The sequence below is a fragment of the Etheostoma cragini genome, chromosome 12 (genome assembly GCF_013103735.1).
Source record: "Etheostoma cragini isolate CJK2018 chromosome 12, CSU_Ecrag_1.0, whole genome shotgun sequence".
NCBI classification, from domain to species: Eukaryota; Metazoa; Chordata; class Actinopteri; order Perciformes; family Percidae; genus Etheostoma; species Etheostoma cragini.
In genome coordinates this window covers 20413056-20436497 of record NC_048418.1, presented here as the reverse complement: position 1 = coordinate 20436497, position 23442 = coordinate 20413056, and the positions used below count along the sequence as shown (strand labels likewise).

Here is a 23442-nt window from a genome sequence, read left to right as displayed (position 1 = left end):
TTTAATGTTGCCAAGCAGGGCACAAGCTCATACTCTGCTTCTGACTGGCTAGTAGTCCTTACCTAGCTACTGTGCATGTGTGACTCCCAACAAAGATGGAACAGAATTGCAATGCCTCACACTGTAATTAAAACTGAGAGCTCAACACACAGGGTGAAAAGAGGAGCGGTAGCAATTAGCAGTACTACAAAAATATGGTATTTTATAAAAATTAAACCACATTAACCTATTCTGGTACAACCGTTTTATACAATTATCAACCTGACAATTAGCATTATATGAGTACTTTAATATCTGTTCATCACAAATGTTATTGCAATATTCGACAAATATTTCGCATACTTTCCCCACATCATGCAGACCTAGATCCTGGATACAGAGGGTTGCTTTTGCAAGTTTTGTGTCCTTATGTATAACCTATAGAAGTCCAGGCCCCTGCAGTGCCCTGCTCACATTGAACTACTATTTCTAGTAATAGTTCCATTATCTCTGTTGTGACGATTATTGCCAATGTTCATCACACCCCCAACCGGCATCGTCAGGGTCCGCCTTCCAAGAGCCTGGGTCTGTCCCAGGTTTCTCCCTAAAGTTTTTCTTGCCACTGTCGCACTAAATGCTTGCATTTGGGGGAATTACTAGAATTGTTGGATCTTTGTTAATTATAGAGTGTGGTCTAGACCTACTCTATCTGTAAAGTGTCTTGAGATAACTCATAAACTCTTGATTTAATTATTTTTTTTATAAATCTCTTAACTGGCTGGGTTTGTACACAGTACGTAAGTGCCAAAATCAGTTCTTACAATCCAAGCTACGTCAAAGTTAGTCCAAAAGAAAAAAGAGGTGCACAGTCAAACAGTCAGCTACATTACTTTTCATTAATATCAAAATACTAAGACAAATTTGTTAGTTAATCTAGACATGAATGCCACATAGATATTTCTAGCTGTTCTCACTAAAAATGTAACACCCATGAAATCAAACTGCATTTTGGGATAGGGCCTCTTTGTGTGTCCGCTGGTGAGTGCGAAGGTTGCTCCTCTGGGAAAAACACTTGCCACACGTATCGCATGTGTACGGTTTCTCTCCGGTGTGAATTCGCTGGTGGATCTCCAGGTGGCTGACGCGGTCAAAGCTCTTGCCGCAGAACGGACAGATGAACCATTTCTCCTTGATGCGGCGACTCGCTATCGTTTTATGCAGCTCGGGGTCGTTTAAAAGAAAGAATCCGTTGTCCGGGTTAAAAGCCGACACGTTTTTAGTGTGGGGTTGTTTCTCGGCGAGGAATCTGATGGACACTCCTCTCTCGTGGGGGTGATTATTTTCATCTAGGGGCTGACTTGGCTGAGCTTGGCTAAAAGTCACAGGAGCTCTTGATTTACTTGACACACCTTGTCCATTGTCCCTCCCAAACCTGTCAGAGTACGCCGTCTCTGCCGAATGATCAAAAATGTCCAAAGCATTCTGAATGAGCAGGATTTCCGAGTCCAGATTTTGGGACAGCTGTTTTGGCTCGAAAAAGCAGTCAGAGTCATCGGCGGTGTCGCTGTCTCCCACTGAAACCGACGACCACTGTTGGCTCTCTTGTTCTTCCATGACCTCGGCGGGCTCGAGGCTCACTTCCATCTCGTGGTGTCCCGCTCCGTCGCTGACGCTGTGATCGGAGTCCACCGTCTGCTCCACGATCTGGACGTCGTCCTCGTCCTCTAGCTTGACTATCAAGTCTTCGTCGTCGTCTCTGCCGTCGCTGTCACACACGCTGGAATTGAGCCGCTCACACTGTTTCTCTTCTGTCTGAGATGGCGGTGGCGTTCTGTGATTGGCTGAGGTGTCCGCCTTCTCTCTGATGCTCTGATCAGAAGAAAGTGTCTGGACTGAATCTATAATCGGCCCTGAAACAACAGAACAGGTGCATTTTTTAAGTTTTTTATTTCATGCATTAAAAACCAATAAGTCAGGGTAGGTCATAGGCAACAATTTTAAAAATAGATTTTTTTCCCTAGAATGGATATACTGTATATATTGTTATCAGTGATTCAAAATATTATTAAATATATTCTGTTTATACGGTACTTCCGAAGGCGGCTACACCATAGCCGTTTCTAGCAAGACAGAACGAAAGCAGAGCATCCATGTTATGTTCTTCTTTACAAATGAAATAAATGTCAGACTGACTGACATGCGATGTGCATTTTTTTTTTTAAACAATAAGGCTCCAATCACACCGCAAGTCTTAATGCTTAATTCAATTTTTTTGCTTGAATGCGATTTTATGTTTGGCCTTTTAATCCAGTGTGTGTTTGCGGTGTCAAACTGAACAGCATGCACAAAAGAACAGTAACAATGACACATTGTTGCACTAAAGTTAGGGAGGTTATGGAGGAAGTAGGGCTGGGCAATATATAGAAATTATATCATCACTGATATATAAAGCTAGATATGGTCTTAAATTTTGGATATCATAATATCGTAAAATGACATAAGTGGTGTCTTTTCCTGGTTTTAAAGGCTACATTACAGTACAGTTGTGTCATTTTCTGAACATACCAGACTGTTTTAGTTGTTCTATTATTTGCCTTTACTCACTTAGTCCTTTTTTTTTTTTAAATCAAAAATCTCATTGTGAAAATATTTAGTGAAAACACCAATAGTCAACACTACAATAACGCCTCAATATCAACATTGATGTATTTGATCAAAAATATTGTGATATTTGATTTTCTACATATTGCCCAGCTCTATGAGGAAGTAAGCATTTTTGCTTTAATTTCAAAATGTTTGTGTAACGTAACATTATGAGCAGGTGCTGAGGAAAAGAAGAACGAAGAGAAAGAGAGCCAAATTGGCTATTTTGGCTATTTGCGGGGTTATGGCTGCAAATTCACTACAGAGAGACATTTCACTATTGCTATTTTTTCAAAAACAGAGAGGTTACGGTACGATCCTTCTAGTTCTGACTGATTTAAAGTATCTCCCCATACACTACTTAGGTCTAACACCTCACTTTCCCTCCATTGACTTGCTCCATCTCTGTTAGGGTTGGGCATCAAGATCCGATTCCTACTTGGAATTGTTTTAAAAAATATAATTCCAGTGGAATTTGGATTTGGTTTCAAATCTGATCATCGGATTCAAATTTAATTTAGGTTTTGGTTTCCGTAGCGGCAGGCGCTTGTTGTGTTGCAGCCATGGAGCACAGTAAGACGCGCTCTAGTGTGGCTTTGTTTCACATTGAAAAATACCGGTAAAACTGCAACCCACCATTGAATCAAAATAAAACCTTCCTCTTATTTGTGAAATAATAATGTGACCCGTTTCAACTCAAAACCTCAAAGAATCAGAATCGGGAATCGAAAGGAAGAATCTGAATTGGAATCAGAATCGTTAAAATCCAAACAATGCCCAACCCTATTTACTGTTCTCCATTTGTAGGCCTAGCTAGTCAAGTTCTTACTGTCTGTGTGTATAGGGCTAACTCCTGCTTGCGCATAATCGTGAAAAATGTAGATGTAGATTGACGTAAAAGTCGCATCAAATCCGCCTTGTTTGTTCACACTGCAGCCGCATTGGGAAAAAAAGACCTGGGTGTGATTCAGGACCACATATGGAAGTGGTCTAAATCTGATTTAAAAAAATAACAGATCTGGGCAAGATTTAGTGTTGACACTACTTTTGAAGAAGTCTGTCCTTGTCACTGGAACCCAAAAAACTAAAAAAACTAAAATTTGATTTAGGCCACTTTGGCCTGCAGTCTAAAGGTAGCCTTCGTTTTTAGAAATGTCTCATATATTGCCTCTAAAAGTTTATTTTCAACTTTTGTTTTTGTTAAAGAAGGAAAAGAAAAATCGCAATACTTCTAGAATCGCAATGAATGAAAATCGCAAAACAAATCAAATCGGGACCCATGTATCGTCAAAGAATCGAATTGGGACAAAAACATATCGTCCCAGTCCTAAGTTATACAATTAATTTAAAAAAAACAAGGTATTGGTTATTATGTAGTCAGTGGTCATCCTTACCATCACCGGTGGGCGGCAGCAGCTGGGTCTGCTGCTCTCTCTTGGAGGAAGATGATGAAGACGGATTGGCAACGTTAGTCTGACCCTGAGACAGCCCCGTTAACCGCTCGTTTTCCATCATCGTCAACTTTCTGTTAAGGGCTTCGATCTCGCTCTCCCTCCGGCGGAGCTCGACCTGTACGAGGGCGAAGCCGTCCTCCCACAGCTGGCTGATTTCCACCACAGCAGCTTTAGCTAGCATCTCCATGATGGAGGTTAGCTTGCTCTGGAAAGCCACACAGTTGGCCATGTTGCCCCGGACCGCCAGCTGTAGCGACGCGACACGACGTTACACTAGCTAACTTTCTACGTGCAACAGATCACAGGACAGTAGCTATTCCGTCCTTTGTAGTTTACATTACGGTTTGTGTTTGAGGAGAAAAACATGGAAGTGTAACAGGAAATGCTGGAGGTCATGTGACGCAGGATAGGACGGTGCTGATAGTAGGACAAAATTTCTCAGCACGACTAAAACCAAAACAACATTCAGCGTTGCGGCATTACGACGGTTAAAGAATGGTTTATAAGAAACGATAATGTTGTTGTGAAATGCATATTTGTTAAGTGCTTGTTAAAAACTGCGTCACGATTAAAACACCCGTAAGTGGTGTGTAATTAGATAATAGGCTAACTGTTTGGAAATATAACATACAACAATTGTAACGATGTAAAAAACGCAACATATATTAGCATAGTTTACGTAACTAACCTATACACTATTTATTACATTGGTTAATAAAGTATTGACAGTGTTGGGAAAACTACTTTGAAAGTATAGCTAGCTTTGCAAGCTACCAATTCGTTCATTTTGTAAGTGAAACCAGCTGGTTCGTTTGCTAAAGGTTGCAACGTTAGGGGAACGCTCTATAAAGGTTGCAACGTTAGGATAACGTTCGTTGTAACCAAAAACTAACGTTAAGAGAACGTTAAGAAAAACCTTCCGATTAACCAACACACAACCAAAACACAACCAAACCTAACTTTCAGGGAACGTTCCCGCAACAAAAACGAAAATCCCGGAACGTTCTGGGAACCAAAAAATGTTAGCTGGGAGCATGTGGCACGAAATTGTAAGAAAATATAAAACAAAAGTGCCACTCAATCGAGTTTATGCAAAAACGTGCCCACTTGTTTATTGATAGGCCTACACCCAACACAATGAAATACATCACTATTTTTAATTTTGTTTTATTTTTTAATTTAATATGTCAGGACATTGGACATTAATGAACATGTACAATAGTAGCCTACAGGTAAAAATGCCAGATTGTGGTTTAAGGGCTAATTTCCATCTGTAGTCCATCAAACCGGTTTATAGGAAAGTGTAAGAATACTGTCCATCAGAGTCCAAGTGGGGTACTGCACCAAACTGGATTACATAATTAGCCAGCACGGTAATTTAACTTGTAAAATAGCTTTTAGCTTTTAACTCAACATGAGTTTTGAAAACATACAACAAAATAAAATGAAAAATGGACAAACAGTTATAACCACTATTAACTACTATTTGTGCAAGTGCACTAACAGCCCACACTGAGATTATTATTTTGTATGTGTTATGTATAATTAAGCAGCTTTCTCACACTGTGCAATGAATCATTAATAGGAATTTACACATTATACATTGGTTCTCTATCAGTTTCCATAGGAGACCATACATTGTTGACAAATTTAAATCTCTTACATCCTTGTAGTGTGTTGTAAACAAGATTAAGCTTTTTATTTACTGCTTTTAAATGGGGGATTCAAGTACAGTGTTACAGTGTGGGGTATTTTGATATGAAAGTATTACTTAGGATTAGGGACAATATAATGTACAATATGTTGTGTTGCAAGGACAAGAATGATTTTTTTTTTGTCTTAATATATTTAAGATTTTGACACAGGGCAACACAATCGGGTAATAACGCAGGGTGTGGGAGTTTATGGTTGGTATTTTGACTTAGGGGTACACACTTAGAACATTTGTAACAAATTTCCCAAAACAATTTGCACAGTGAATCTGGGGATTTTGGTGCTCCTGGTAGTTTGCATGCTTTGCTCTGCTGGTGTTCCCGCTTTGACCACATTTATTTTAAGATGGGCTTCTATAAGTAATGCCCTTTGAACTCTCTCTGGCAAATCAACACGCGTTTGCTACAACAAAGAAAGCTCATCCAAATACGCATTGAGGGACAATAACAACAAATCATTTTTGAATGCTAAGTATTCTCATAAATAAGACTATATTTTCTGTAAGTATGAGCCCACAATTATGATAATTATCTTGTGACATAACAGGCCATAGAAACACTTAGCATGATAGATTCTGTCTTTAATAAGGGGTAGAAGTCGGCCTTCATAATTTGGAAGATATAGAACAGATGAAAGCAGATGTGACTTGACCTCACCCAGTTTTGTTCATATTTTTCATGTAATTCTTAATAGTCTCATTGTTAATCAATCATTTTATTTCTCTCACATGAAATCAGCTGCAATTGTCGATGAGTGTCCCGAGCAGTTGGGGGTTCAGAGCACAGGAGAGGAACTGGCCCCTCTCCAGCTACCAGCCCAGCACTATACTTTGGTCCGTATGTGGACTTGAACCAGCAACCCCCTACAGACTGAGCTACTACTGCCACCCCCATTTAATGAGTGGCTGAGATGGCACATCTATCAATGCTTGAATCCTGTACCAACATCTATTTAAAACTACCCATGCTCCAAACGTAGAGAGCCCTTTCCCTAAAAAGTTATCACCAAACTTGCACCAAACAATACTTATGCAGCACTTATGGGTGCCATATCCTGATGTTCAATGTGAAAAGCAGTGATAACTCATTTTGTCCACTAGAGGATGCTCTATGCCCATGGAAAGGCGCCCCGAGCAGTAGTGAATTTGGTGCCTTGCTCCAGAGCATCTTGGCAGTGCCCAGGAGGTTAACTGGCACCTCTTCAGCTACCAGTCCACAACCATATTGTCTATAGACAATAAAGATGAAAAACAGGGGCTCGCCGAGGTTTCACTTCTTTGCAGAAAAAGTTTGTACAAAGTGTTTAAACTAATTTTTGGCTTTGGTAATGTATGTAAAAAATATGTTTAAATGACTTAATTTTAATCATATTTGAAGATTGTATTCAGTATTTGAACTTTTTTTCAGTTTAGCATTTATCATAAAGTAATTTTTCTCATTGTTCTTATGTATTATTTTGTCTCTCTTCTGCTTCTGGCTCTTCTCGTTATTTCCCTTGCGTTATGTTGCTGTATGCCTCTCTTTTACCCTCTGTAAAGCACTCCGAACTGCATTCATATGGGAAGTTATAGGCAAATAAATTTGAACCTGCACTCAAAACTCACTAACGGTGAAAGCTAAAGATTCTACTCCTTGTGTCCAGTTAATCTTCTTTATGAGTAAACGAACACCTACTATTTTGAGCTAATAATAATAATGTTAATACTTTTTTATTTCATGTCTAAGTTTTATTTTTTATTCTATGTATTTTATTTTATATTATTTTTTATTTACATTAACGTTTGAGAGTTTAACGCGCGAGCGCGCACACGCACAGACGCACTCACACATGCCTGGCTATTGATTGGTTAGTTCACATGCCGATCAAATATGGGCGGGGCCAGTGGGAGTCACTCGGGTGTAAGCGAAGGGACGAAGGAGCTGTCAAACAGCAACAATCGCCTGAAATATTAACCCGGGCCGCGGTACAACAAACATCGTCCTTTGCTCTTTTGTGAGAACGAGGACGACAGAATCCGACTTCGAGGTCACTTTGAGCTTTTGGGTATTTGGACTTAAGCCGTCGGCGACGGAAAACTTCCTGTTTTGTGCGTGTTAGTAGATCTCAGGCTCATGTTTGTTAGCTTTTCTCTTAGCTTAGTTTTGTTGACAAACTAGCCACAGAGGGAGCTCCGTTACCAACTTCGCTGTTTCGGGGGGTTCGCTTGCCGTCTTCAACACATGCTAGCCGCGGAAAAGGCATGAAACTCAGCTTAAACTCTTCCTGCAAACAACTCTATGAAATAACAACAGGTAAGTTACGTCAGCTAAACTAGAGTAACGTTACAAGATAATTCAGGCTTTTGCTGCGTTTGTGTGTATAGCTACATTTTCTATCTGGCGTTCACCCAACTAATTAAAACATTTTACGACCTTTTACGACTTAATATGACTCGAGCTGTTTTGGCAGCATTTTCACTGCCAATACCGATAATGGGCCGCCCCCCCAGACCTGTTCATAAACCCTTGAAGAATGACAGGTATGCACCGACTCATATATCATCGCAGTTCAACACAATAGATTGTGGTCAGATAAGAGGCTTTTATTCACTGTTATTGAAAGTGACCTTGCTCAAATACTTGACAAAGATGGCTCTTTAAGTGAACAGATAGCTTTCTTTTTTTTTTTTTTTTTACTATGTCTGTTGCTCAATGTACTGTAGAAGCACAATTATTTTAAGAACATTTTCATTAGTAGTTTACTTAAATGGTCAGTAGATGTTCTCATGTTTAAAATAGTGTTTTTTATTTCTTCTTTTGTGATGCAAGTAAAGGCTACATCCACACAGTCCTTCTCTATGAAGAAATAACTCAAACGCATCCACACACGTCCATTTATCACGTCTGCCCTTCAAAGAGCCTTTCTGCAACCTGTCATTATAACATCGTTTAAGTTATGATTTATTGCTGACATTTTCTATTAGTCTGTAATCCAGCGGGACACAGCTGGATAGGGTTCACTCCCCCAAACTAATGTTAAAACATTTGGCCTGCGGCTGCTTTGGAGTTGTCCCATCTGTTTTGGAGGAACAAGCCACATTTTACGGCCCAAAAAAAGGGCCAGTTTTTAAAATTCCACGCTTTTCCATGCACACTCCCTTTGCTGTGGTGTCTTAAATGCATGCCTTTTGGATATGTAGGCAACAGGGTATAGTTTAGAAACAAATATAGTATAGAACACTGGTGGTTTAACTATTTTCGGTTGTTATCCCTGCAGCATCGTACATTGAGGGTTATCAAATTGCTCAATATTACAGTTTGATATGATATTATTTTGTAATGGTTTCGTTGTATGTGGCTGAGATGGTCTACCCCTATAGTTGGGGCTGTTAGTTGATGGACTGATGCTAGATGATGTCTGTTTTCATTGTTCACTGCAGGAGTGGCTGTACAACTTCCTTTTGGTGGTCAGTATACTGCTTTACGCTGGAAAGATCATCCTGAAGTAATATAGATGTTTACCCACTGACAGTATCTTGTAAAACAACAAAGAGTCTGTCATTTGTGTTTGTTTGTTTGTTTGTTTGCATCATTTGCATGACTGAAATTCTAGTAAGTGTAGGACGTTTGTGGTTAGGCAAAATCGGCTGCTTTGACCACTAAAGTGGGAGTGTGGCTACAGAAGCGCTTCTCTTTTGCTGAAAGCTGTTTTTGAGTCAAGGGTGACTTTATATCCTACTTGCTGACCTATTTTTGTCTATTTAGATACATGAACTTAGATGAAATGTGTGTCTCTGTTCCCGCTCTTGGATCGGACCACTACTGAAATGAGAAAGCGTAGAACTGGCCATGGTACTTGTGGCTTGCATTTTCCTTGGCACTGCGTGGCACTTTTATTTCTACCACACAATTTCAATAAGGCAGAAAATGAGTTGTCATTGGAGAGAAAAAAGGAAAGTGGAGGGTAGAAAGCCTTTTAAGGATTTGGCTGGGACAAATCATTATGTCAGAAGTTGTCCAGTAGGCCCTCTGTAAGTCTGTAGTCTGCTGTCTGTGATGTAATGCTAATGGACCAAGGCAGAATCTCTTTCATCTCAATACTGTTTTTAGTATCTGAGCTTATGAGACATCTTCTTTGCCTAAGACTGACTTTTGTGTCTCTGCTTTGGTTTATTGAAGGTCAGTTCTGTATAGGGCTGGGCGATATGGAGGAAATCAAATATCACGATATTTGTATACAAATGCCTCAATATTGATACTTCAACGACATTGTAGTGTTGACTATTGGTGCTTTCACAAAATATTTACACAATGAGATTTTTGATAAATAATCAACAGTAATGTGGCTATATGACTAAGTGGGTAAAGGCAAATAATAGAACAGTTACAACAATCTGATAGGTTCAGAAAATGACATCACTTCACTGTAATGCAGCCTATAAAACCAGGAAAAGACACCACTTATACCATATTACAATATTACGATATCTAAAATCTAAGGCAATATCTAGAGTCATATCACAATATCGATATAAGATAGATAAATTGACCAGCTCTACTTTTAAAGGATTTGGCTGGGACAAAGAATGATGTCAGAAGTTGTCCAGTAGGCCCTCTGTAAGTCTGTAGTCTACTGTCTGTGATGTAATGCTAATGAACCAAGGCAGAATCTCTTTCATCTCAATACTGTTTTTAGTATCTGAGCTTATGAGACATCTTCTTGGCCTAAGATTAACTTTTTGTGTCTCTGCTTTGGTTTATTGAAGGTCAGTTCTGTACGTATCTTTTCAATTAGCGCTTTTCCTTTACACTGTAATAGATGTTGCTGAACATTTCCGGTTGTGTCTGGCGTACACACATATTGAACATTATTTAAATAGGGCTATTGATAGAGACTAGATATCGGCTTATATTTTGGATATCGTCATACTGTGATGTGCAGTGATGGGACAGCTAATTACCCAGCTAAGACAGCTGGGTAATCTAACTGATTTAACTAACTCTTTCCATCTTAATAACGGCGATACCATTACTGCCAGTACTAAGGGTCCATTTGATTACCATATTGAGATTTATCATAAATAATTGAACATCCACATGTGTTTTAAGTTACTTGAAAGTAACGCATTAGTTACTATTGGAAGTAACTAGTTACTTTTATAATTTGTAACTGAGTATCTAATTTAGTTACTTTTTGGAAGAAGTAATCAGTAACTGTAACTAATTTTTAAAAGTAACTTGCCCAACACTGGCGAGATGACATAAGTGTTGTCTTTTCTTGGTTTTAAAGGCTGTATTACAGTGAAGTGATGTACTTTTCTGAACTTATCAGACTGTTCTAGTTGTTCTATTATTTTCCTTTTCCCCACTTAGACATTATAGCCACATTACTGATGATTATGTATCTAAAATCTAAGTGTGAAGATATTTAGTTAAAGCACCAATTGTAAACCCTAGAATACAGCCGCAATATCTATATCAAGGTATTTGGTCAAGAATATCGTGATATCTGATTTTCTTCCTATCGCCCAGCCCTATTTTTAAATTCACCTGACACACACTATGTGATGCAGTGTGTTAATACTGCATTACAGGGACAGAAATCTCAGAGTACATGATGGCAGGCTTTGTAGTATTGACAATGTTATGCATAGTTCAACCGCAAAGTAAATATTAGCCAGTGAAGCTTATGTCATTGCATTTGAAAAGCAGCTGAAGTTAAATGACACTGTAGTGCAACTACGCAGCTTGCTTTAACACAGCTGAAGTTAGATGAGTATAGGGCTGCAACTTTAGTCAAAAAACAACACCCATCACAATTTCCTAAATCCCAAAGTGAGATCTCCAGAGGTCTGTTTGGTCCAAACAACAGTCCAAACCCAACACATGTTCAAATTACAATAATGGAACAGTGAGAAGCAGAATACCACACTATGAGGATGCTCAAGCTAGGGACTGTTTTGTAGTTTATTTCTTAAATATTAACTTGATTAATGATTGCTAATCAAAATGCATGCAAATCTGCTCTACTATTACTGGGCGGGGGGGGGATTCTAGGAATCAAAAGAAATGTTTACATCCAGTATTACTCACTAAAGTTGAGTTTTTCTCCACTTGTCTTTATTGGAAAAAAAATTATCACCAACTCAACATGTATTGTCGAGAGATACTGGCAAAAGCCACATTTTTTATGACTGTAAATACCTTCCGCCACACACCTTTTTTCCTGTTCACCTTTGTACCTTGCTGGTTTTGTTTTGGATGGCAGAAAGGTCCAAGATCTGAGCTATTCCTTGGCTAATCTCCCATAATTGGACAATCGGCCCCTATTACAGCCATTACATTTGGGCCTGTTGAGCAATAGTGGCTTGTGGCATGTATCCTCCCAAGGCAAGGCCCAGTCTACAGCTACAGCTGCTATTAAATACCAAAAAACATTTAAGAAAGAATTGGCAGCCTTAGCTAAATTTGTGAATGTGATCGTAATGGTTTAAGCCATCTTGATTTATTTTTCTGTGACAAGGATTCACAAGAAATATATATCCTTTAAGGCATAACTATGAGTATACAGTAACAATAGTATACCCTACTGCCATTATACTCTTCTGTTATTGAACTGCATACATTACCCTACATTCATTTTTCTCTTTACCTTCTCTAGGTCTCCAAGGGCTTCCTAAACATCTGTCAAACATGTGAAAACCTTCTCATCCAGGTGGACTCCCCAGTTACAAGCAGTAAGAAACTCGACACGTAGGAAACCTCTTGGAGGCAGCCAGCGTGTGTCAACAGGGCTGCCCTAAACAACATTTAAAACTGAAGTCTATGTGTGTGACATATTTTCTCCCAGGACACAAACTGAGTAAATTCTGTGCTGCCGTGGAACTCTCGGCACCATTAAAACAATCTAGTTTTCTTGTCATGTGGATACATTACAGAAGAAGGCCCATTTACCCTCACTGGTATCACCTTTTTTCACATCAGCATGGACCGGAATAAACGCAACTCCATCGCTGGGATCCCTACGCGAGCCGAGCGGATCGGTGAGGACAAAGATGGTATCGGAGGGGTAGGGGTCTGCGAGATGGCCATGGTCCCGCCCTCACAGGTCAGTGTTTCTTTAGTTTTACGTGTAGAATGCCTTATGGCCACTTCATTATACATTCATTTACATTGCAGTATGAATGGTTCCTATGAAGAGTTTCATCAAATGTATCGATAATTATATTGTTTACACTGTATTGCTATCTTAGTATAGCCGAACTTGACGATGTCAGGCTAATCTTTGAATAGAAAAACATATAAAAGAGACAACAATGTAGAGTTCTGATAAACACACACACACACACACATGCACACACACAAACACAAAAATCATGCGGGTATGTTATAATTGTGATTTGGACTGATCAGACTGAGTCGGTTCATGTCTGGGTCAGTTGTTGTCCACAGGCAGGAAATAAAGTCAGTCATAGATTATGTAAGGTTCTAGGAATCACAACTGAACAACATGCCATCAGTTGCACAATCGTCTGCACAAGGAATAATATTAAAACAAACAGACCGAAAAGATGTCTGTCCGTCAACCATTTCACACTTTCTTTTTTTTAAATCGCTTATCTACAGTAATGGTCTACTCTGTTTTACTCGAGGCGGAGGCTTTCGCCTCCCCTTCCGCTTTCGCCTCCCCTCTCGCTTTCTCCGCTAACTGTTTTGGAAGGGCACGGTCGCTGCATCCGGGGCTTAGCTCCGCCCAAGTCGATTGTGTTTGGTTTAAAGAAATACAAACCTCCCCTTTACCTGAACGTCAACTCGTGCAGCCAGACCATGATCCAGATGGGTCTGGCAATGCGAGACTAGTAATTGTCAAAGAAATGCCAACGCTGTCGATTGAGTTTAAGGATAGATACACACTAGAATTCATACTTCTTGAAAGGTTTTGAGGTTTGAGGGGTTCGCGGGGTTGCCTTGAGATGTCAGTGTGCGCCTCTTTCTGTCTGTCTGAGAAAATCTGTGCATGTTGGTGCAGCCGGTCTTAGTTTCTAGTTTTTCTAGTTCTTGTCCCACCTAAAGGCAACATTATCAATCTAACTCTATCTCATTTTTCTGCACAAGCAAGTTGCATCAGCGGTCTCCATCCAATAGAGACTCATTCTTAACTTGTTGATACCAGACTGCTCTTGCCTTCCCCAGGTGGGCAGGGTATGGCCATCGTCCTACAGAGCCCTCATCAGTGCATTCTCCTGTCTTACACGCCTTGATGACTTCACCTGTGAATGGATTGGCTCGGGATTCTTTTCTGACGTCTTCAAGGTGGGTGGAGAGTCGTCGTTACAGTTTTTCTGTTTTCTAGGATTCCTCAGGCTGTCCTTGGTTTTATATTACCTTGCTTGACTTTATCGTCTGCCCCTTTCCATACTTTTATATAAATATAAGTACAACAAGTAAGTCAACAGGCAGGTGCAGAATAAATATCGGCAATAGTGACCTGTTGTTAAATACATTTAAAGCTAATATAGACAAGTTATGAAAAGGATTTTTCATACTTTGGGAATTTTATCAGCATTGCAAAATTGTGAAAGACACTACTAGATGTTTTGTGTTGAAAGAAAATATCAGAAGAAAACTGCACTTTTAAAATACCATTCCTTTTTTAGTACTGCCTTTTATGTTTAATTCAATGTTCAATTAATCTTTTGTTAGTTTTAGATTTAACAAGCGACTTAAGTATTTAAGCAGAATGCTGTAGAAATGCAGAACTGAGTACACTTAAATATCTGTTCATTTATCGCGAGTAATATCACTATTGCAATATTCAACAATGTTAACGCGTAACGCAGATTTTCCTCATATTGTGCGGCTCTATACTTGGATCTTATTTTCTACAGTATTCATGCCTCACTCTTTCCATCCATCCATCCATCCATCCAACCACGCACCCAAGTGGCCACACCAGTTCCTGTTGCCCATTGGTCAGAATGAATAGTCCTAGAAATAAAAGGGAACTTGTTGTGCATGGCTGTCACAAGTAAATGTCATTTATACGTGTTAATTTGATCTTGTCAAGTTGAAACGCTTGGTGGGTCAAAGACTGATTGTTTCCAAGCTATCCTGGTCTTCACTCACTAGTCTTGTCCAGACAGTTTTAGGTCAAGCAATCGCTTCAAAAGACATCACTTAAACACGGAGTGGTTAACCCTGTTACTTTGTGTGTGTGTGTGTGTGTGTGTGTGTGTGTGTGTGTGTGTGTGTGTGTGTGTGTGTGTGTGTGTGTGTGTGTGTGTGTGTGTGTGTGTGTGTGTGTGTGTGTGTGTGTGTGTGTGTGTGTGTGTGTCCGCATGTGAACGTGAGTAGGCCTGCACGATTCAGAGAAAACATGAATTACGATTTCTTTTGCTTAGAATTGATATTGCGATTCTCTGCCTTGATAATTTTGACGATTAAAAAAACTAATTGGCAGTACCAAACCAAGGTTATTATACCTTGGCATTTGTCATTATTTTTTATTTAGTTTTGACTTTTTGTGTACAAACTAATTTCAATTAGTTTTAATTAGTTTTTAAAGTTGGTTTTCTAGTTTAGTTTTATTTTTTGAAAATGCTCTTTTTAGTTAATTAGTTTTAATCTTTTTTGTAATAGGGGTTATTTGTCGGGGGATTTGAAAATGTCAGAAAAAGTATTGTGTAATAATAACACAACAAAAATGTCGTACAATTTTAGAAATATGTATTCACAATGTATTTAACAATAACACCAGTACAAGAAATGTACATATGATGATGGTGATGATGATGATGATGATGAGCACAGATCTGTAACCAGTCAACACAAGACGTAGCAGTGCAGAATGGGTTTGACGTGTTTCAGGAGAGAAACCCAGACATCAGCAGGTGTTTTGAACTTTGGTTTGAGTAAAGTGTTAAACTTTTTGAAGTCAATCGACTCACACAGTTGTGTAGACATCCCAGTATTAATCCACAAATTAACCCACGTTCCCTCACGCTTTTTGTGTTCCTGCGTATTTACTAAGTAGCTGTCAGGTACCGGTCTGAGCCCACCTGTAGTTTTCTCTGTCCTGTTGTCTCGCGTCATGCTGCTGGCCCTACGTATCCATACATCCATGTCCGTAACGTTACCGGGGAAAGATCAGTCAGGTAACAATCAACATTGTTACCTGACTGATCTGCTGGCTGTTGGACTTGTTAACAGTGAGATCACAATGGGTGAGAGTGAACGGCGTTTTATCACATGCCCTCTGATCTTCCACTGGGTCTCCCTAGGGCTGTGTCTTCTACCCTATTTATTTGTTTTATACACAAATGAATGCCAGCAGATCTTGGATTGGTGAACTGGTTTGAATTTCAGTTTACGTTGGTAAAGATCTGTAATTGAGCAAATGGCTTACCCTCTTTAAATTGATTTTATTAGCTATATTTAGCCTACAATAAGTCATTTGGTTATGCCAGCTGTCTAAAACACCCCATTGTGGGCTGTGTAAACACTGGAGCTTATTCATAACGCACAGCGCTGCGAGTGAGTGAACTATCAAGCGGCACAAATAAACAATTGCCCGCAATTACAATTTATTATGTCCACATTAACAACATGTATCAGTGAGGGAAACTAGTATGGTCGCTTTGGATTGAACAAGAGTCACTTTGTTACTTTCTGCTCTTTGAGAACAGCATTTTAACTAGGTTAGGGCATCGTTTTGATTTTAACAATTGTATTTCAATTCGGATTCTTACTTTTGATTCCGGTTCTTATCCATTCTGGATTAGGATCCTTCATGGGTTGAGAGTTTAAACAGCGCGCATGCTTATTTCACAATATATTTTTATTCATTGCTGGTGTACAGTTTCACCAGGCTTTTTCAACCTAAAAAAAGCCACACTTTAGTGCGCTGCTTACTGTGCTCCATGGCTGCAACACAACAGCGTGTTGAATTTGGAACCGCTGTCCAAATACTGTCCGTAACTGTCGGCCACACCAGTTACCTTCTGACCCTCCTCTCTCTATAGATATTACACAGATTGTATCAAACACTTTAAGTATGGATGTCTCAATCAGGTTTCTTGTATTTGCCTAGATAACAGCTACACACTTTGTTGTTTACAAAAATAACAAAGTAACTAAAGATGTCTTCATTTTAATATTTTTAACTTACTGCAGCTAAAACTTTTGACATATAAAACATATAAACATATAAAATCATCTTCTACTTGAAATGGTGTAATAGCCACAAATTGGACCAAGCTGACGTAAAAGATCGCATTAATGTGGTCGAGGTGACTGCCGATCCCCAATACGTGAAGAAATGCACAAATTGGCTCCGATCTGAGACTAGCGGTTGGGATTGGGACATCCCTAACTATAAAATTATAAACCATTACTCTATACTGTTATAAACAAAGCACACTCTATACAAGACACTTTATTGAACTATGCAAAACAATAAAATAATAAATTATTGTTTTGGAGAGGAAAGTTGTGATGCAGGCTGTAAGTGTTCTAGCATATATCGTCCTGTTTAAAACTATGTTAGCAGCTCTGTTATTTAAGGAAATGTCTACTGGATCGCAGTTGGATCAAAACTCTGTGATAGATCATTGTGAGTATTAATCGATTTGATTCAAGTCAGAAGTGGCGGAAAACACATGTAATATTAGCTGCTTTGACACTCTTTCTTTAATCTAAATCTTGGATTGATCACTTATGTAGGGCTGTGCAAATAATTCAATTGGAATTGCGATTAAGGATGTCTGCTCCTAACAATATCTGCTCCTAACGATGTCTAATCCTCACGTGATCCGCTCCTAATGATATCTGATCTTCACGCTATCTGCTCCTATCTGCTCCTCACTATACCTGCTCCTCACTATACCTGCTCCTCACTATACCTGCTCCTCACTATACCTGCTCCTCACTATACCTGCTCCTCACTATACCTGCTCCTAAAGATACTTGCTCCTAACGATACCTGCTCCTAACGATACCTGCTCTCCTAACGATACCTGATCTCCTAACGATACCTGCTCCTAACGATATCTGCTTCTAACGATATCTGCTTCTAACGATACCTGCTCCTAACGATACCTGCTCCTAACGATATCTGCTTCTAACGATATCTGCTCCTCATGCTATCTGCTCCTCACCACCATCGTGATTTCAGTATTAAGCAAAATATTGTTGACTGTAATTTTTTGGGGGGTTGAAAAACAATGAAAACGTCCAACACCTAATCACGCTAAACAATGCCTTTTTGTGGATTATGCTTCCCTTGTGCAATTTATTATAGATGCCTTTTTCCGGTGAGAGAGGAGAATGCTAGATAAATGGAGAGAGAAGAGGAAATGGAGCAGAATGAAGGAAAGCTTAAAGTCAAGGAGGGTGACAGACAGAGACGGAAACAAAAAAAGCGGTGTAATTAAGGGTGACAGAGGTTGGGGCTAAGAGGAGGAGAGACTGGAGGGGGAGAAGCTTGTGATGTTGGAGAGCTGGGGGGGGGGGGGGGGGGGGGGGGGGGGGGGGGGGGTTGAAATTAAGTTTAATGGAGTACAGTTGTGGAGAAGAAGGTTATTTCGAGGTTTTCTAGAACTTGGTTTAGGAGGTTAGGAGAAGAAAAGGAAGAAAAGGTTTAGAGAACAGGGACACTGGGAGTGTATGAATTTACAGAAATGTGCAGTATGAAAAAGAGGAGGTGATGTGTAAGTTAGCGGGCAAGACCATAGAGCAGAAAGGCTGGAGACGGGAAGGTAAAAAGTTGGGGTTGACTACTGGGAAAGATGAGGATTAGAGACGCCGGTTTGTTGGAGGCCACAGCGAGGAGGAGAAAGAGGGGGATCAGATGGGGGGATGTAAAGAATCGGATGTGGGGGAGGAGTGGCCATCTGTTGTTTCTGCTGTCCCGTGGTGGAGACTCTCGGCTCTTATAGCCAGGCCCCTTCATTTGAACTTGAACAGAGCAATGTTGTTGTGTTGAGACAGAGAGAGAGAGAGAGAGAGATCATAATCTGAATGACTACTTACTATATAGTTAATGTTGATAACTTTGTACTTTACCGAGATGTCTCCAAATTCCCAAAATTACAGTTAAGCAATAGTCACTGGTGGAAGAAATATTCAAATTATTTACTTTAGTAATTTACTAAAACCCTGTAAAAATACTGTTAGAAGAAAGGTTACTTAAGTACAATTATGTAAGAATTATCAGGAAAATGTACTTAAAGTATTTAGTAAAAATACTCATTAATATCCATTTTAGAAAGTGTAAAGGATTGAAACAGTTGTGTGTTTAATGGTCTCAACATCTCAGCTGGACTTGGAGGCCGTTATTGTTGGTTGGTCAATTTAAAATAGAAAATCTTAATTCTTAGATTTTGATTAATGTAGTGGAGTAAAAATTACAATATTTCTCACTGAAATGTAAAGTGAATCAAGTACAAATACCTCAAATTTGTACTTAACCCTTGTGTTGTCCTTGTTTTTTAGATCAGGGTTTCTTTCAACTAAATTGCCTAAAAAATAACATGGATGTAACATGGTTGTATTACAGCCATCCTCTAATCGTAACTATTAATCAAAATAACACATAATTTCAGCTTTTTCTGTTGTTGCTGTCCTCAACTAAATAAATTCTTTGTCTAATATCACTTGTGAATTTATTGACTTACTGATTTAATCGACAGATCTGTTAATGTCAGTATTTGTCCAAAAAGTATTGTGCAAAAGCACCACTTTAAATCTTGTATTCACCAGAGGGATCTAAGTCTATACTATCTAAGTGGTTAGCATGAAAAAAAGCAAAAACAATGACTAAGGAAATCTTAGTGGACTAAGACCTAAACAACCAATTACTTGATTAACTGACTTCAGACCATCCATCAGTTCCCTTTTCCTCCCCTGTGATACTGCCCAGTGCCCAATGTACCATGGCTGTGGTGATGGAAGAGAGTAATTGTTTAAGGATGATATGAAGCCAACCACTGTTGTACTGAATTATGATTTACCGTCTCTCTGGTAACATATTTCCATAGATTCAAGTTTTCAGGCTGTTCCTAGGCTGGGTTTCTGTCCTCTGAGGGAGCAGTTTGCAATGATTACCCAAGGCAAATGTGGGCTATCCAAATGATGTTCCACCATTTCTTGTTAAGAAATCATTCACATAATGAAGCACGTGTAATCATATATTATCATTGTTTTCCACGACTAAACATACTGTGTCACAAGTGCACATTATCAGCATTGACGCTGCACTTTTATTACATTGTGTCTGGTGTGGTTTAAAAATAGTCAAGGTGATGATGTATAAATGTCAAAAGTGCAGTAGCATAGATGTGTCACTGTCATACGAATGTGGCAATAAGCGGCTCTGTTTTGCATGTACTGTATGTATGATGCTTCCAAATGATTTCTCTTGATAATGTTTGAAAAGGCTCTTTATTGCTGAAGGCTTTTTACCTATAGACACAGCAAGGCTATCCATATAGCCTTTTCAGACTACTGTGTTGAAACCTCCATCATCTTCTAATTCTGTTTCAGTTATCAGGAAGTGAGTTAATCTGCAGAAGCAGAGTCATTTGTTGCACTGCCTTCTGTGGTTTGCAGGGTGGATATTTCCTATTTGTATGCACATGAACGTGAATGCAGAAGAGACCAAATTTGTGATAATTAATGCACTGCGTTGGAGGTGTCTTTGAAAACTGTGGTGAAGACCTCAGGTCACGTCACCATTTCAGAGGCTGGGAAGTCATGGGGGACATGAATAAAAATGCAACATGGGGATGGGGTTTCTTGTCATTAACAGCAAAAATGTATAGCAAAAACTGTTGCATTTGTGTTTGCTTCATTAGACAGAATAAATAAAAAGTGTCTAGTGCTCTTTCGGAGCCTTTGCAACGCCTTTTAATGGACTGCAGTTATTTTGGAAAGTAAATGTCAGTGTGATTGGAATTATTCCAAACTAAAATCTTTGCATATCAATTTCAACAACCCTATAAACAGAAGTCGTTCTGTTCATAGACATTATCAGTAATAGGCATTTACTGTAACCAGGCAAAGCTTCTATCACAGTCATTACTCAGTAATATTGATAGTCACCTAAACAAAAACTATTAGACTTCTCTTTATTGTAGCCGCATGCATACTGTAAACTATAGCAGTATTGTCTTCACACTGTGGCTACTCTACAGTGTTGGCCCGCCTTTCACCCAAGGCATGCTGGGATAGGCTCAAGCCACCTATAAATGGATAGATGGTGATGCAAGCACCATGTAACAGTTAGATGGAAACTGAACTCCTAATGTACAATAACACAAAATTGATTGTGCAGCTCTGGATTGACACATCTACTTTGTCATGGCTGGCCAGCATTGGCTGACCTCATTTCAACTTCTCTTTTATGAGCTGCCTTCCTTTTCTGCTTCCTCTGTTTCTTTGCTGCATGAGCCAAATTTATTCATTAATATTTCTTTTTACAAGTATAGAAAAGCAGTGTTTCAAGTTGTTCAAGGCCTCCCCATAGTGACCCAAGATGAAAATTATTGAAAATGATCAATGTCACTGTGTTTGGAATGCAGTTAACGTAGTGCAGTTACTGGGGTTTAGCCTTTGTTTAGTTGTACTTGACTGTATGCGCAACATGTTGAAATGTGGCACAATGTTTTTGCTGTTTTAACAGGTACGTCATCGAGCTACAGACCAAGTTATGGCTCTGAAGATGAACAAGCTCAGCAGCAACAGAGCTAACATGTTGAGAGAGGTCCAACTAATGAACCGGCTTTCCCACCCACACATACTCAGGTTGGTAACCAATAATTCACTGACTTACTATATCCAAGCGGGTTACTAAAGATATTCAGCTGTCTTCTTGTCTTCATCTCTTTACTAACATTGTTCTATGGGAAAGAACCGTCAGAATCCACCTTTTAAAGCCAATTTAGCTTATAAACCAAAGCAAATAATGTGTTATTTTCCTTTTTTGTTGTTCTACTTGTTCATTGCTTGATCACATAACATCAGCGACTTTGTAAAACGTGATTGGCCGTGGTGGAAACTGATGATAGTGATTTAATTTGGCCCCTCATGTATCAGTTAATAGTAACAGATTCAACAATAAGATGCCAGTAATATTTTGGCTGTTTTTCACATTAGGCTTATTTTGAGGCTTAAGAGTTTAGGTCACTCAGTAAATACTAATATTCCATTCAGAGTAAATCTTCATTATTTCCACACGAATGGCGTTACATATTAGACTGGGTAAGCACCGCCCCCTCTGCCAGCGATTGGATTTCACCTTGCAACTTGGTCTGGAAACTTGCACGTTTAATTTTCCTGCTTCAGTTCACAATTTTGCGGGAACCAATCACAAACTGGCTCATCTACCTGGCAACCTATTGGCAGGTTTAACATGATGACGAAAGAGAAGCGACGAAGCAGCTTCTTGTTTACTTTCAACATAGCGGCCGCCAAACGCCACCGAAGCGCGAAATGTACCTTCTACATCACCCGGATCGTTGGTCGGATTTGAAGGACCTTCCAATTGCGTACAGAGTCATTTAAACTATGGCTATTTGTCATGCCTCTCGTGCAGAGAAAATACAGAGCAGACTCCCTAGACCAACGCTCAATCTAAAATCTACTGAGCTTGGCTTGGTCTGGTGATAGCTAGACTAGTTAAACATTATATTAGTCACTTTCTTAAACACCAGCCACTTTTGGTTGTTAGGTAGTACTATATTGCTATGTGCCTCTGTCCGCTCTGCTCTCATGAGTCTTTGATTGATTGTGACCGGTTTCCTTTGGGGTGGGCTAGAAACTGTGTCAAACACAGTCTATTAACATTAGATTTTCTAAACTGCCGACTCCTGTTAGAGCTGCAGCAGCTGCCTAGAGGCAAAAAGCTAGGAGGGCTCTTTCTGTTACAAGAGAACCGGACCAGCCTATGAACAATCAGGTTAATGCGTTTTTCCAGAAATTTCCACTTAATGATTGGTCAGGCAACCCCGTACCACTTAGATGATGCTCTCTAAGAACCAAAATTATGGCCCAAAATAGCACAGCTTAGGCCTACCCTGCTCAGTTACAGACAGTTTACGCAGGATGCAGGTTTATTCCTGAAAACAATATTTATTTATTATTTTTATTATTTATTTTTATTATGTCAACCGCCACAGCCACGCTGTCTGTCCCGCTCCAACTGAATCAAAAACGACGGTAACTCGGGTCATATCTTCTTTGTGTTTTGCATCATTTTCTGCTAGCAGGTGCTGTGGAGACGTCACCGCCGCTGCTCAAGTAGCATTTAGCACTTGTGCTTGTCCACCTACTGTATAGTTAGAACAGGGCTGCTTGAAATATTCTTCTCCTCATCCACCCTTCACTTCCTAATAGTTCCTGTTTGGAGCCACGATTGCACGATTTTGAACCATTCATTTTACCTCTACTTGTATCTTGCCATCACACCATATAGCTAATTATGGATGTATGCACGCTCCATTCATGAATGTAACTATGTAGCTAGCTGTTATTGAAACAAAAATATTACACTTAAACACTTATTTTAAATTACTTTAAACAGATCATATTTTACTCAACGTTATGACAATTCAATAGTATTGGTTTTAATTTATTTATAACTATATATATATATATATATATATATATATATATATATA

The 23442-nt window shown here is 39.3% G+C and overlaps 2 protein-coding genes and 1 long non-coding RNA gene across 4 annotated transcripts in view; 1 reads left to right on the top strand and 2 right to left on the bottom strand.

The window, feature by feature from the left end:
* Positions 1-732: 732 nt before the first annotated feature.
* Positions 733-4561, bottom strand: LOC117953651 (gastrula zinc finger protein XlCGF53.1). Its single transcript, XM_034886901.1, has 2 exons — positions 4017-4561; positions 733-1889 (listed from the first exon to the last, which is right to left on the bottom strand). Exons 1-2 carry the CDS (start codon positions 4303-4305, stop codon positions 976-978), a joined length of 1203 nt encoding a protein of 400 aa, XP_034742792.1. The 5' UTR covers positions 4306-4561; the 3' UTR covers positions 733-975.
* LOC117953692 lies at positions 2903-3676 on the bottom strand. Its single transcript, XR_004658654.1, has 2 exons — positions 3414-3676; positions 2903-3025 (listed from the first exon to the last, which is right to left on the bottom strand). It is a non-coding gene; the product is annotated as an uncharacterized LOC117953692 (long non-coding RNA).
* A 3102-nt stretch (positions 4562-7663) lies between the features above and the next one.
* The window catches only part of tesk2 (testis associated actin remodelling kinase 2), a 43540-nt gene continuing 27761 nt past the window's right edge, over positions 7664-23442 (top strand). The window contains exons 1-5 of one of the 2 annotated variants that reach the window (XM_034886820.1): positions 7664-8080; positions 12429-12594; positions 12706-12875; positions 13961-14080; positions 21447-21568. In XM_034886820.1, coding sequence (XP_034742711.1) covers positions 12753-12875; positions 13961-14080; positions 21447-21568 — 365 coding nt within the window. In that variant the 5' untranslated portion in view covers positions 7664-8080; positions 12429-12594; positions 12706-12752. Of the gene's footprint in view, positions 8081-12428; positions 12876-13960; positions 14081-21446; positions 21569-23442 lie in introns of both variants that reach the window. The other variant, XM_034886819.1, reaches the window with a different exon arrangement.